The sequence below is a fragment of the Littorina saxatilis genome, linkage group LG9 (assembly GCF_037325665.1).
Source record: "Littorina saxatilis isolate snail1 linkage group LG9, US_GU_Lsax_2.0, whole genome shotgun sequence".
NCBI classification, from domain to species: Eukaryota; Metazoa; Mollusca; class Gastropoda; order Littorinimorpha; family Littorinidae; genus Littorina; species Littorina saxatilis.
This window is the reverse complement of record NC_090253.1, coordinates 61663565-61677435: the sequence shown is the minus strand read 5'-3', so window position 1 is coordinate 61677435 and position 13871 is coordinate 61663565. Positions and strand designations below refer to the sequence as shown.

General features: G+C 42.8%; 1 protein-coding gene across 1 annotated transcript in view; it reads right to left on the bottom strand.

Moving 5' to 3' along the window:
• LOC138976707 (RING-type E3 ubiquitin-protein ligase PPIL2-like) overlaps nt 1–13871 on the bottom strand; it is a 30458-nt gene that overhangs the window by 260 nt on the left and 16327 nt on the right. Inside the window, exons 14-19 of the mRNA XM_070349577.1 lie at nt 10522–10639; nt 9621–9677; nt 8948–9017; nt 6063–6125; nt 1300–1442; nt 1–208 (exon numbers count right to left, since the gene is read on the bottom strand). The exon at nt 1–208 is cut by the window's left edge and continues 260 nt beyond it. Coding sequence (XP_070205678.1) covers nt 100–208; nt 1300–1442; nt 6063–6125; nt 8948–9017; nt 9621–9677; nt 10522–10639 — 560 coding nt within the window. The 3' untranslated portion in view covers nt 1–99. The remainder of the gene's footprint in view (nt 209–1299; nt 1443–6062; nt 6126–8947; nt 9018–9620; nt 9678–10521; nt 10640–13871) is intronic.

Sequence of the window (13871 nt, the reverse complement as noted above, 5' to 3'; positions counted from 1 at the left end):
AGCCCAAACACCCACAACGTCAATCTTCACATCACAATCCAACGTCATACCATGACCAGAAAAAGTCTATCAAGAGTTGCGGGTCCTGAGTGTATGACGTCACCAGGCACTGAAGTCACTCAGCTTATAGGCGGAGCCACCGTCGACCTTTCTCTTCTTGGCTGAATCTGAGGAGTCTGGCTTGTCTCCTGAGTCCACCACTCTCTTCCTGTCCAACAGAACACAGTACGGAGTTGATCTTCTGGCTCTGTAAAAAGTTACTTGGTTGGGAATCCTAACTCATTGTAGATTCCTTGTTTGAGTGTGTCTTTTTTGTATAGTTGCTTCAGCTTTGATTGAGCCATAGGGTTGTGTATGAAATTTGCATTTAGTCTTTCTTTTTCTTGCTGAGTGTATGTACAGTCTAGAGAGACGGACATGGTGTGAGCTTGTCCAGGGGGGTATATGAACATCTCAGTGGCAGGGGGATGGAAGCACTTGCTAATGAGTGGGAGTGTGTATGCGCGTGGTGTGCACGAGGATGTATGCACGTGAGTGATATTTGTAAATGTGTATTATGATAATATCATCTTTGTATTTATATTATTGAAATTGTTATATCTCGATGTACAGCGCTAAGAGCATAGTTAAATTTGTGAAGCGGCGCTATATAAGCTATCTTTATTATTATTATTATTATCTCCCAGGTACGGATATATCCTTGCTCACTCATATGGCTCTATCTGACCTGGTACGGATATATCCGTACACATACACACAGTCACTTCAGTCGCTTCCTGTAACGTCTATCTAACGCCTGCATTTCAGCGTGTTGATACACAGTTCTACACAGTTACTACAATTTTGAGTGACCTGCTGCAGCAGAGCTGGTCTCGGCTAAAAAAATCTTGGTCAAGATAGGTGGGGTAGAAAGTGTTAAGAAATATCACACATATTGCCACATACATACAGCACAGCACAGAAAAGAAACACACACTTAGGGACTAATGAAAGACAGTGAGGAACTCAAGAAACACACAGAGGGACTAAAGAAAGAGAACAAACTTCTCCAGTTTCGTCTAAAGAATAACAGATCAACTGCTAACATTAAACTATTACCATGTTTTGTATTACTACACTTTAAAGACCACTAGTTTTGCATATAAATAAATCATTCTATTGTCTGATCTTAAGGTTTTCACTAACTTTTCTTGTTTTTCAGTTGTCATTAAATAATCATGAAGTGTATGTACTTGTAAAATTGCTCTTTTTGATTTTTTATCTACTCCAAAACACTGCCCCCTTCGGAGTCCAACTTACACTGCGGCCGAGTTGATGTATTTGCCGATCCCTTGCTTGAAGACACGTGGACCTGTGTCTGTCTTGGCGTCTCGTTTCTTCCGTTTTGCTGCCTCTCCCTCCGCCCTCTCCCTCTCCTTCTCATCCTCTCGCTCTTTGCCAAGCTGCAACAGTCAAAACAAATTGTTGCTACTTTATCTGTTACTTACATCAGCCTCTTGCATACAGACTGTTCTGAAGATAATTGTTCTTGCTGGTCTGCATCAATACAATGTGTGTGCTGCACAAAATACAATGTGTGTGCTGCACAAAATACACAAATAAAAACAATTATTTTGTGCCCCTGAGTTTGTGTGTGTGTGTGTGTGTGTGTGTGTGTGTGTGTGTGTGTGTGTGTGTGTCTGTGTGTGTCTGTGTGTGCATGTTTATATTGAAGTATGTGCAAGCAAGAGTGAGTGTGTGCACATGTGTGTGTGTGTGTGTGTGTGTGTGTGTGTGTGTGTGTGTGTGTGTGTGTGTGTGTGTGTGTTTGTGCATGCAACAGTGCAATTGTGTGCACAAGCGTGCATGTGTGAAATTGGATGAATGGGGGAAAGCACATGTGTTACTGCATGAGTGTGTGATTGCAGACACATGTGTTGCTGCATGAGAGTGTGATTGCCGACACATGTGTTACTGCATGAGTGTGTGATTGCAGACACATGCGTTACTGCATGAGTGTGTGATTGCAGACACATGTGTTACTGCATGAGTGTGTGATTGCAGACACATGTGTTACTGCATGAGTGTGTGATTGCAGACACATGTGAGCACATGCGTGTTACTGCAGTAATTGGATGTGTACAGATGCATACAATTTGCAGACATGTTTGCTGTGGCAAAGTCAACCTGACATTTATAATAATCTCACTGTGACCGAATGGCTTAGAAACATGCATAATTTCCTAGTTATCAGACAGAATCAAATAGCTTGTTATTCTATGTCGCTTTCCGGTATGTGAGTCAATGCACAAGTCTACCCATATCTTTGAGAGTACACTTGGGTTACAAAAAACAAACACAAAAAACTCTTTCAGTACCCCCTCCACACATTCCAGTGACCTACTTCCCCTGTGTTGATTATCGCGCTATCTATTCTTGTCAGCTTAAAAGATTAAGCGCTTGAGAGTCACTGACCTGTTATCAGATACCTGATTTAAGTCACAGCAATTACCCGATACCTGTCCCACCAGCATTCTCCCCCGGTTAACGACCTCGTGCCCCCACCTATGTGTTTGAAATGCTGTGTTTACCTGCCGTGCTATCAACCACCTACCCAGGTGTTTTCCACACTGACAACCTACATACGCTGAGGTTCGCTTTGAAAGGTAGATAAACATATCTTTGTCCTTTATGGCCTTTTCACCTCTGTTGTCTGGGTTAATGAACGCACACCCAAATACACCTGTTCCCATTTTTTAAAATGGTTGATTGTGGTGTAGTCAATATGGCCCAGGTTTTTTTTCTGACTAGGGTGACTTCACAACCGGAGGGGGGGGGGGGGTGGGGGGGGGGCAGGAGTGGGTGTACAGTGACGGGAACAAAAGACTGCTGGCAGACAAGTCATGTCGGTGTGCTATCATGCACATCTGACCTAGTCATATGTGTGTTCGTGTGTGTGCTCAGGTAGATCACATGATCCCTTCATGAAAGCAGAAATAGAGAATACTACATGGCTTGCTGTGTCATACCAGATTTACTTGAGTTGGTTTTTTTAAATATTGAACTGCGAGCGAAAGCGAACTGTTCACTATTTGAAAAAGCAACGAGTGTAAATCTGGTACGACACAGCAAGCCATGTGGTATTCTGTTTATCCTACATACTGTACTTACGTGTATTTTACTGAAAATGTCCTGCAGTCGAGGCAGCTAAATTGAAGACGCTTGTTTTGGAACCTCGATCTCTTCTAAAGCCTCGTGCAATCTATACTGTTCAAAAAAAGAAACGCATAGCTTGTAATATTTGGTTAATTTAGTTATATGGCTACAAGGATATCCACCAAACTGCAGAAAATGTTTATCTGGTCGTCGACCTTTCGTCCATTGCCACAAGTGAGCTCTGCACGTGACGCATGCGTTATCAGTGGCTACAATGTCAAAATTGCTCATTTGGCATGACCACTCGTCATGCTTCAGTGTAATCTCGTGAAACTCGGGGAATATTGAGCTCTCACCATGTCTTCCAAAACCCATAAAAGCGGATTGTTCGCCACAAAGAAATCAGACGACAATTCAGCGACGAAAGATGGCCCGATTGAGGAGAGAAGACCGCCAAATTGCATTGGGTCGTTTACAAGCAGGCCAAAGTCAAAGTGCAATCGCCAGGCACTTCCACGTGTCCCAGAGCACAATCAGTAGACTGTGGGTCAGGTTTCAAGCCACTGGCTCCGTTGCTGACTTGCCACGAGCGGGAAGACCAAGGGCGACAACTGCTGCTCACGAGCGGGAAGACCAAGGGCGACAACTGCTGCTCACGACCGCTTCATACGGCTCCGCCACCTCCGGAATCGTTTCCTGTCGGCCTCATCTTCTGTCCAGGCTCTCCCCGGGCCACACCGATTATCGGACCAGACCGTGTGGAACCGCCTGCATGAAGCTGGTTTGAGAGCTCGCAGACCTCACAGAGGAGCTGTCCTCAACCGCCGCCATCGCCAGAACCGAGTGCAGTGGGGCAACCAGCACCTTCGCTGGACCGTCCGGAATCACTGGAGACACGTGTGGTTCAGCGACGAGTCCTACTTCCTGCTCAAGCGACATGATGGTCGGAGGAGGGTCTACCGGAGAGTAAACGAACGTTACGCGCCCAACTGTGTGGATGAGGCACCCGTTCATGGTGGTGGAGGCGTCATGGTGTGGGGGGCGATCAATACCGCTGGAAGGAGCACCCTGGTGCACGTCCAAGGGCGCATAACTGCCCAGCGATACGTGGAGGAAATTCTGCGCCCACACGCCCTTCCTCTTCTGGCTGACCAGGATGCCATATTCCAGCAGGACAACGCTCGCCCGCACACAGCACGACTCACCACCCAGTTCCTCACCGACCACCATGTCCAGGTGCTTCCCTGGCCATCCATGTCGCCAGACATGAACCCGATAGAACACCTCTGGGATGAATTGGACAGACGTGTGCGCAGGCGAGAAGAAGCGCCGGCAAATCACCGCGATCTATTGCAGGCACTTCAGGAGGAGTGGGACACCATCCCACAGCAAGATATCCGGCATCTGATCCAGTCCATGCCCAGAAGGTGCCGGGCAGTTGTTGCTGCTCAAGGCAGTCACACCCCCTACTGACTTGACAGCCTCGGCACCCAATCGTATTGATTGACTGATTGATTTGAAGATGCAAATGAACTGTGTGTGCATTCAACTGTGTCCATACCAAATTTCAAACAAATAATCTAAATATTGGATTTTCTGTTAATTTTTTCGAAAAATAAAACAAATTTGGCAAGTAGCAACTATGCGTTTCTTTTTTTGAACAGTATATTACGTCAAAGCAAAGAAACGTCACTCTGAAAGTGTGGTGTGACGTGTTAGTTCTAAAAAATCATCGAGGGTAATTAGCTGGCGCAATTTTTTTTTTATAATGACGTTTGTCTCAGTGACTTTGGCATCATAAGCAGTGGAAAAACAGGTCCCTGCCAGACTTGCTTGACATGACCTCATTTACATGATATACACACGTGTGATTCGAACGATTATTATCTCACGAGTGTCTCTCTCACATATGTAGGATAAAATAATCTCTCTAATAAGCAACCCCCCCCTTTTTTTTTGAGGCTCCCTGTCTTTCCAGACACAGGGCAGCATTAACAGATGGGTTTCTCTGTGCATTCAAAACCGCATTGGAGTATCTTCACAAGGGAGACAACCCCTCAGATGGCCTACGAGTCATCAGGACAAAAGTATGGATTAAGCTCCCTTGGACAGAGAGAGAGACAGAGAGAGAGAGAGAGAGAGAGAGAGAGAGAGAGAGAGAGAGAGAGAGAGAGAGAGAGAGAGAGAGAGAGAGAGAGAGAGAGAGAGAGAGAGAGAGATGATGGAACTTTATTTTTACAAGGATAGTCCTGTGAGATATCGCCTTTTCTTACAACCTGTCCGTACATCTAATGCAGAATTCTAATACATGTAAATGATAAAAGAAATAGAACAAACAAGAAAACAAACAACAGAGAGAGAAAAAAAAGAGAGAGAGAGAGAAAGAGAGAAAGAGAGAGAGAGAGAGAGAGAGAGAGAGAGAGAGAGAGAGAGAGAGAGAGAGAGGCAGGTAGAGCCCTAGTTGCGTCCCGGTTCACTACATCCTCGTCACGTGTCTTCAGTGTGAGCGAGGGTGGATTGGCGACTGGGCGGCCCTAAAGAGGACGGCGGCATTCGTGCGTGCCACAGGAGTGGATGTCTGAAGGGAGCGAATGAGAAGAAGAAGAGCGAGGGTGGAAACCATACCAACATGTCATGCACGTCTACAAGGTTTGTCTGATAGTGATCACTGTGACGGTATTCGGTACCTCTCGGGTCGTGTCGGTCGAACTCGGTCGGTCATGTGATGGGGCGCGCATGTGCAACGGTGCTTTCCGCCCACGACTCGCTTCGCTCTCTGGCATGCACGCGGGACACTGATGAGGCATGGCTTACCGCATCGACCTTGTATTGTTGTCATCTGTAGCAGTTTGCTAGACAAGTAAACTAGATGAACGTACCTGATGTGAGTGTTGTTTATGTACGCTCGGAACACGACAATCACTTACCAGCTCATCCGCCTCTTCGTAGGGGTTGACAAACACCACGCAGCTCTCTATCTTCATCTCTTCCTGCAAAAAGTCAGAAAACACATCATATTACTTATACAAGATAGAGGAAAGCCTCAGGCAATTCAATGGACACAGTAAAGCAATATTGGTCTTTGGATGTTGTTGTGATACAATCTGATTGACAATTACTCTACTCTGTTGAAACTCTCAGTTTTATGATCACCTCCATTTTAGAACTTTGTTTGACAAGGAATTCCTCTTCATACAGTCACTAAATTGACCTCTTTTTACATTTAGTCAAATTTTGACTAAATGTTTTAACATAGAGGGGGGAATCGAGACGAAGGTCGTGGTGTATGTGTGTGTGTGTGTCTGTGTGTGTGTGTGTGTGTGTGTGTGTGTGTAGAGTGATTCAGAGAAAACTACTGGACCGATCTTCATGAAACTTGACATGAGAGATCCTGAATATGGTATCTCCAGACGTTTTTTTCATTTTTTTGGATAAATGTCTTTGATGACGTCATATCCGGCTTTTCGTGAAAGTTGAGGCGGCACTGTCACGCTCTCATTTTTCAACCAAATTGGTTGAAATTTTGGTCAAGTAATCTTCGACGAAGCCCGGACTTTGGTATTGCATTTCAGCCTGGAGGCTTAAAATTTAATTAATGAGTTTGCTCATTAAAGTTGTCATTAAAATCGATTTTTTGCAAACAGATTTAAAATTGATTGCGTCGTATTCCTCATCAAATTCTTAATCTAACAAGAAGAGCAAACGCTCGATCGAGTCACTTTCGCAGTTCTGAATATTATATGAGGCATCAGATGGACAGGAAGAAATTGCTATTCACAACACAATGAGTCACGTTCACATAAAATTTGAGCCCGGTCACTTTTATAGTTTCCGAGAAAAGCCCAACGTTAAGTTGTGTGTTGCCGAACAGAAAAGGCTAGTTATCTCCCTTGTTTTTCTGATAACGTTCGTAAAAGGCTACAGGAAAATCCGCAGTGCGCTTGCGGCTACCTGCACGAAACAGCTGACCATTACTTGATACATTGCCCTTTGTACGTAGACGCTCGCCTATCTACAATAAATGCACTACCTGTACATTACAGACATGTTGAAATATTGTTAAATGGTAGCGAAAACCTTTCTCTTCGCACCAACAAGCTTATTTTTGAAAGTGTCCAATCGTTTGTCTGTAAATCTGGTCGTTTTTGTTAATTTGACTCAGTACGCATATCCATGCCATGTATTCTATATACATTTTTCAATTATATATTCAGCGAACTACTGCTTATTTGCCACTGGATTACAGTTTACAATGTACTATGTATATTCTTTTTGTATGCGCTAACCACCTTCATCTTTCATATGTACCTACCATTCTTTCGTCCCACCTTCACCCTCCCCCTCTTTCTCCTGCTAGCTTTCTCTTGTTCTTTTTGGTTTGCTTCAACTATGCTGTTTACCTAGATAGTTCCATAGTTTATAAGTAATGTTTGTCCGACATCATATTTTTGTTAATTTGTAACTACGTAGGGCGCGTAATATAAGCGTTCGCTTGAGTTCGTGTCCCTACTGTTTATCGTTGTATTGTTGTACCATGTTTGATTTAATAAAACATTGTTTAAACCAAAAGGCTACAGATGTAAATACTTTGATGTAAAGAATAATCCTACAAAGTTTCAATCACATCCGATGAACTTTGTCAAAGATATAAAATGTCTAATTTTTCCTTTGACGCTGACCTGTGACCTTGAAAAAGGTCAAAGGTCAACGAAACCATCGTTAAAGTGTAGAGGTCATTGGAGGTCACGACTAAACAAAATATGAGCCCGATCGCTTTGATAGTTTCCGAGAAAAGTCCAACGTTAAGGTGGTGTCTACGGACGGCCGGACGGCCGGCCGGCCGGCCCGACAGACTAACACTGACCGATTACATAGAGTCACATTTTCTCAAGTGACTCAAAAATATATACATGTCATGTTAACTCTTAAAATGTGATCACAATTAACGAAAATAGATTAATTAGTCTTCCGATTAAAATTTAAGAAATCGATCCAAAAATGATATCATCTTATTCTTTATCATTTCCTGATTCCAAAAACATATAGATATGATAGGTTGTATTCAAAACAAGCTCAGAAAGTTAACAAGAATACAGAAAAGCGCGCTTTCCTGCTTAGCACAATACGCTACCGAGCTAATCTGGCGTGTCAATATCACTACGTTTTGCACGTGGGAAGTGAGCGATTTCCTTCACGCGGGGCTTGACGAAGCTGTACTGTCTTGGTGAAAAAATACAGAGCGTTCAGTTTCATTCCGTGAGTTCGACAGCTTGACTAAATGTAGTAATTTTGCCTTACGCGACTTGTTTTTACATAAAGTCAAGTTTTGACTAAATGTTTTAACTTAGACTTGGAATCAGGACAAGGGTGGTGGTGTATGTGTGTGCAAGTGCGCGTGCGTGCGTGTGTGTGTGTGTGTGTTATGACCGATACTAATGACCTATTTATGACAGATTAATGACAGATTAATGACCGATTTATGACCGATTAATGACCGATTTATGACCTATTTATGACAGATTAATGACCGATTTATGACAGATTAATGACTGATTAATGACTGATTTATGACCGATGTATGACCGATGTACGACCGATGTATGACAGATTTATGACCGATTTATGACAGATTTATGACAGATTTATGACAGATTTATGACAGATTTATGACCGATTTATGGCAGATTTATGACAGATTTATGACAGATTTATGACCGATTTTTCAGACTCCCTCATTTAAAGACCCTATTTTCTCTGTGTTTTTTTTTGCCGTCTTAAAATGGGGGTTCCAGTGCACCAACACACTGCGTACCTTGGGTTTGTCTTTCTTGTCCACTTCCACTTTCTCCATGGCGTCCAGCGTCTCCAGCCCTCCCACCAACCTGTGACAGGCAGGTAGGACAGTTGGCAAAATAGCAAAGCAGGGGGGACAAGCTGGGGATCCAAGGGGAGAATACGAGCATTCTAGTGCATGTTGACACAATACGAGCATTCTAGTGCATGTTGACACAATACGAGCATTCTAGTGCATGTTGACACAATACGAGCATTCTAGTGCATGTTGACACAATACGAGCATTCTAGTGCATGTTGACACAATACGAGCATTCTAGTGCATGTTGACACAATACGAGCATTCTAGTGCATTTTGACACAATTCGGAGCCCCTAAATGCAAAGAAATGCAACAGAATCTTTTAAATCTTTTCATCTGACTTTTTTCTCTCTCTTTCTTTTAAAATACTGAAACTTATTAGGAAACTGTTTTCAAAATCCGTAACTCCAGATGGGAACTAAACTAAGGACGGTCATGCTACAAGTCAAGAAAAGTCCCAGTGTTTTGGGCCTGTGCCCCTAAATAATGCATTTTATTTCCCTTTTTATTTTAAAAAACAACTCTCTTGCAAAGTGAATTTTGCATTTGAAATGTTTTATAATTCTGGACACACAGAAACGAGCATCACAAACACGCATAATAATACTCACCTTCCAAACACAGCATGTTTGCCATCCAGATGTCTGGCTGAACGATAAGTGAAGAAACTGAAAATACACCAAAGACACGTCCTTTACATTAAGCCAGGAACCACACACACCCACACCCACAACAGCATCTTCACAGACCCACTTCAAGCTATATCTGACCTTCCGTTGTTATACTAGTGAATAACTGGTTCAACTACCATGCCCTTGTTTGCACTTTAAAAAACAAACAAATCTGAGAAAATCGTGAAAAGAAGGGAGTCTTAAAATGGAGGTAAATTTACAGAGGTTACACATAGAAAACCTGAAAATAAAGCAAGGTCTTAAAATGACAAACTTTTATGGATTGTGGACGAATTGCCTTCCCTCCCTTTTTAACACTAAAGCAAGCATGCCGCAGCGATCTATGCTGGTGAAATCATGCAAACAAGCGATCTATGCCAGTGAAATCATGCAAACAAGCGATCTATGCCAGTGAAATTATGCAAACAAGCGATCTATGCCAGTGAAATCATGCAAACAAGCGATCTATGCCAGTGAAATCATGCAAACAAGCGATCTATGCCAGTGAAATCATGCAAACAAGCGATCTATGCCAGTGAAATCATGCAAACGACTGACAACCCAGCTCCGATCTGTGCTTTCTGCTCAATATAATAATCGTTGGAAAGTACACACAAGGGAGCTCACAATGGGCATTACCAATGTGACGGCGCTTCAGTGCACAAATTGAGCGACCGTAAGGAAAAGCGTGCCTCACATTTTCCAAGAGTATTTCTACTTTGACAACACATACAAACCCGGCAGAGTTAATTCAGGAATTCATCAATTTTCACACTGAAAATATCTAGTAGCTAGTTATGTGAATATGCCAATATGTTATGTGGATATGCCAATATCTTACAACTGAGACTTGTTTGTGTTAGGTCCACTGTTGGCCATGCTGAGCACGCCGCGTCCTGCGTGGGTCAGGTTGGGTTTCAGCTCGTCCTTGAAGGCATCGCCCCACGCTGACTCCCCGCCTGTAAGACAACACACAGCAAAACACTGCATACAGTTGTTTACAGATACTGTATGAAGCAGGGCTCCCCATACAGCTGTTTACAGATACTGTATGAAGCAGGGCTCCCCATACAGCTGTTTACAGATACTGTATGAAGCAGGGCTCCCCATACAGCTGTTTACAGATACTGTATGAAGCAGGGCTCCCCATACAGTTGTTTACAGATACTGTATGAAGCAGGGCTCCCCATAGAGCGCGTCCCTGCGTCCTATACGCACTAGAAGCCGAAAACACATACTAGAAATGTGCGGAGGGGTCCCGGGACGCACTAAAATTTCAAAGAGGGGGTCCTGGGACGCATTAAATTCCCTTTATCGTGCGTACCGTAGATACTATTTTCAGACTGCAATCGTCAGCTATAATGTACTTGAGGTACAGGTTTCAGATTTTGCAAGCACCGATGTCAATTTCACGCGAAAGAAATCGGAAAGGAGGTTGAAACCGATGCAAAAGTATATATAAAGGTTACAACAGGAGTGGTTTTTTATATGGCTTGTATTTCAGTCAAGACCCAGCGGATGAATATCAAGGGACTCACGGAATATGTAACCACTAGGTATTCAGTCAAATCCGTGTAAGAGGCTTTCAACTGACGGGGACAACCAAGCCACCATTATGCACCGACTTGACATAGATCAACAGACGTGCCTTTAGAATAAGGTATGTGCAGAGGTGCCTCATCTGAACAGGCAACTAAAGCTTGATGTTTCCGTCACACTTTGTCTTTTAGATCTTCATGGGATATATAGGTTACAACACTCGTGATTTTTTATATGGCTTGTATTTCAGTCAAGACCCAGCGGGAATATCAAAGGGACTCACTCGCCAGAGGCTCGCGAGTCCCTTGATATTCATCCGCTGGAATACAAGCCATATAAAAAACCACTCGTGTTGAAATACAAGTCATATAAAATACCACTCGTGTTGTAACCTGTAAATCCCATGATAGACAGCTGGTTGCCGGCTGCTAGAGGAGACCTGAAATGGGATAGGGACCGGGTTGGGTCGTCTTGGGTCAGTGCTGAAATGGTTACTTTATGGGCTGTTATTACCAATTCAGTGCCCCATATGGCTTTTTGACCAATCAGGACGGATTCTAGGTGACCCTCTAAATGTTATAACGTTCAGACAGGGACCCTTTTTGTTTATCACGCTAAAAATTAACAAGACAAAGTAAAAATGTATTTCAACAATATCAGCGTGATTTATTCTAAAGAATGACACTTCAAATGCTGTCAGATAATACTCTCTTTATCTAAAAAAAAAATACTGAAAAGCGAGTTTTGTCGGTGGGTGCGTTACAGAACAGGAAGGCACCGCCCATCGTCTGAGTGTGCAATGCCAAAGGCTCACTTGAAATCTAAATGATCAAAGTTCGGAAAAATCAAGTGAAATTGCGTCACTCGCTTTATGTCAAATGTATCTTTACGTCATTTTCCATCCGTCTGGAGTCGGTTCTAAATCTGTCGCTCTCTGTTCAACGAGAAAAAGCGAAGCAACCGAAACGCATGTTCAACATGATTTATCTTGTGAGATTGTTGTGTGTTAAAAGCACTTGACCTGTGAATATTCATCACGTCAGGTGTGTTACTCTGATTGGCTGACTCAGGTCACGAGAAATCTTTGACTGACAGGCATAATCAGGTAGAAGCGCTTGCGGCTGTTCTGTCTAATTCGCGGGGTCGCTTCGAAATTTCTTTTGGTCGAATTAAACGGTAATAAAACCGTTATTTCTAATACGCTGACTGTTAGCAAATGATAACAGACATGTCTCACAAACGATATCAACATTCGCCTAAAAGGCTCATGCTTGATATCTTTTTTCTCGACATGTCTTGTTATCATTTGCTAACAGTCAGCATATTAGAAATAACTCATATTGGCCGAACGGACACCCGGGCATCATATTTTTGCATGCATGATGTATTCGTGTTTCCAAGGCCTGAGGCTTTCGCTGTGACCCTAGGATCTTTATCGTGCACATGCGTCCACACGGGGGTGTTCGGACACCGAAGAGAGTCTGCACAAAGTTGACTCTGGGACATACATCCCGCGCCGAACTTGGGGGTTGAACCCACGCTGATAGTAACGACCGGTTTTAAAGCCAGCGCCTCTACCGGTCAATAACCACTTAACATGGTTGTATTTCTGTGCTGAAAGTTTTGACAGTTTTCTAAATGTTACATTCAACTGATTTTCATCCATGTAGCAAACCTGAAGGCAAATATAACTTCTATATTCTATATGGTGTAAAAAAAAAAAGAAAAAACAAGTCGCGTAAGGCGAAAATACAATATTTAGTCAAGTAGCTGTCGAACTCACAGAATGAAACTGAACGCAATGCCATTTTACTCGTAGCATCGTCAGGCCACCGCTCATGGCAAAGGCAGTGAAATTGACAAGAAGAGCGGGGTAGTAGTTGCGCTAAGAAGGATAGCACGCTTTTCTGTACCTCTCTTTGTTTTAACTTTCTGAGCGTGTTTTTAATCCAAACATATCATATCTATATGTTTTTGGAATCAGGAACCGACAAGGAATAAGATGAAAGTGTTTTTAAATTGATTTGGACAATTTAATTTTGATAATAATTTTTATATATTTAATTTTCAGAGCTTGTTTTTAATCCGAATATAACATATTTATATGTTTTTGGAATCAGCAAATGATGGAGAATAAGATAAACGTAAATTTGGATCGTTTTATAAATTTTTATTTTTTTTTTACAATTTTCCGATTTTTAATGACCAAAGTCATTAATTAATTTTTAAGCCACCAAGCTGAAATGCAATACCGAACCCCGGGCTTCGTCGAAGATTACTTGACCAAAATTTGAACCAATTTGGTTGAAAAATGAGGGCGTGACAGTGCCGCCTCAACTTTCACGAAAAGCCGGATATGACGTCATCAAAGACATTTATCAAAAAAATGAAAAAAACGTTCGGGGATTTCATACCCAGGAACTCTCATGTCAAATTTCATAAAGATCGGTCCAGTAGTTTAGTCTGAATCGCTCTACACACACACACACACACACACACGCCACACTATTTCACTGCTGCGCCGAATATGCTCTGTCAGCGGCAGGGAGCTTGGAGCAAGCACGGCCATAAATAGCCTACCGTGCGCTGGCGGTGACCTTGATTCCCTTTCGCGCGCTGTCTCTAGCACACAAAGACTCTATGTGGAGCTTG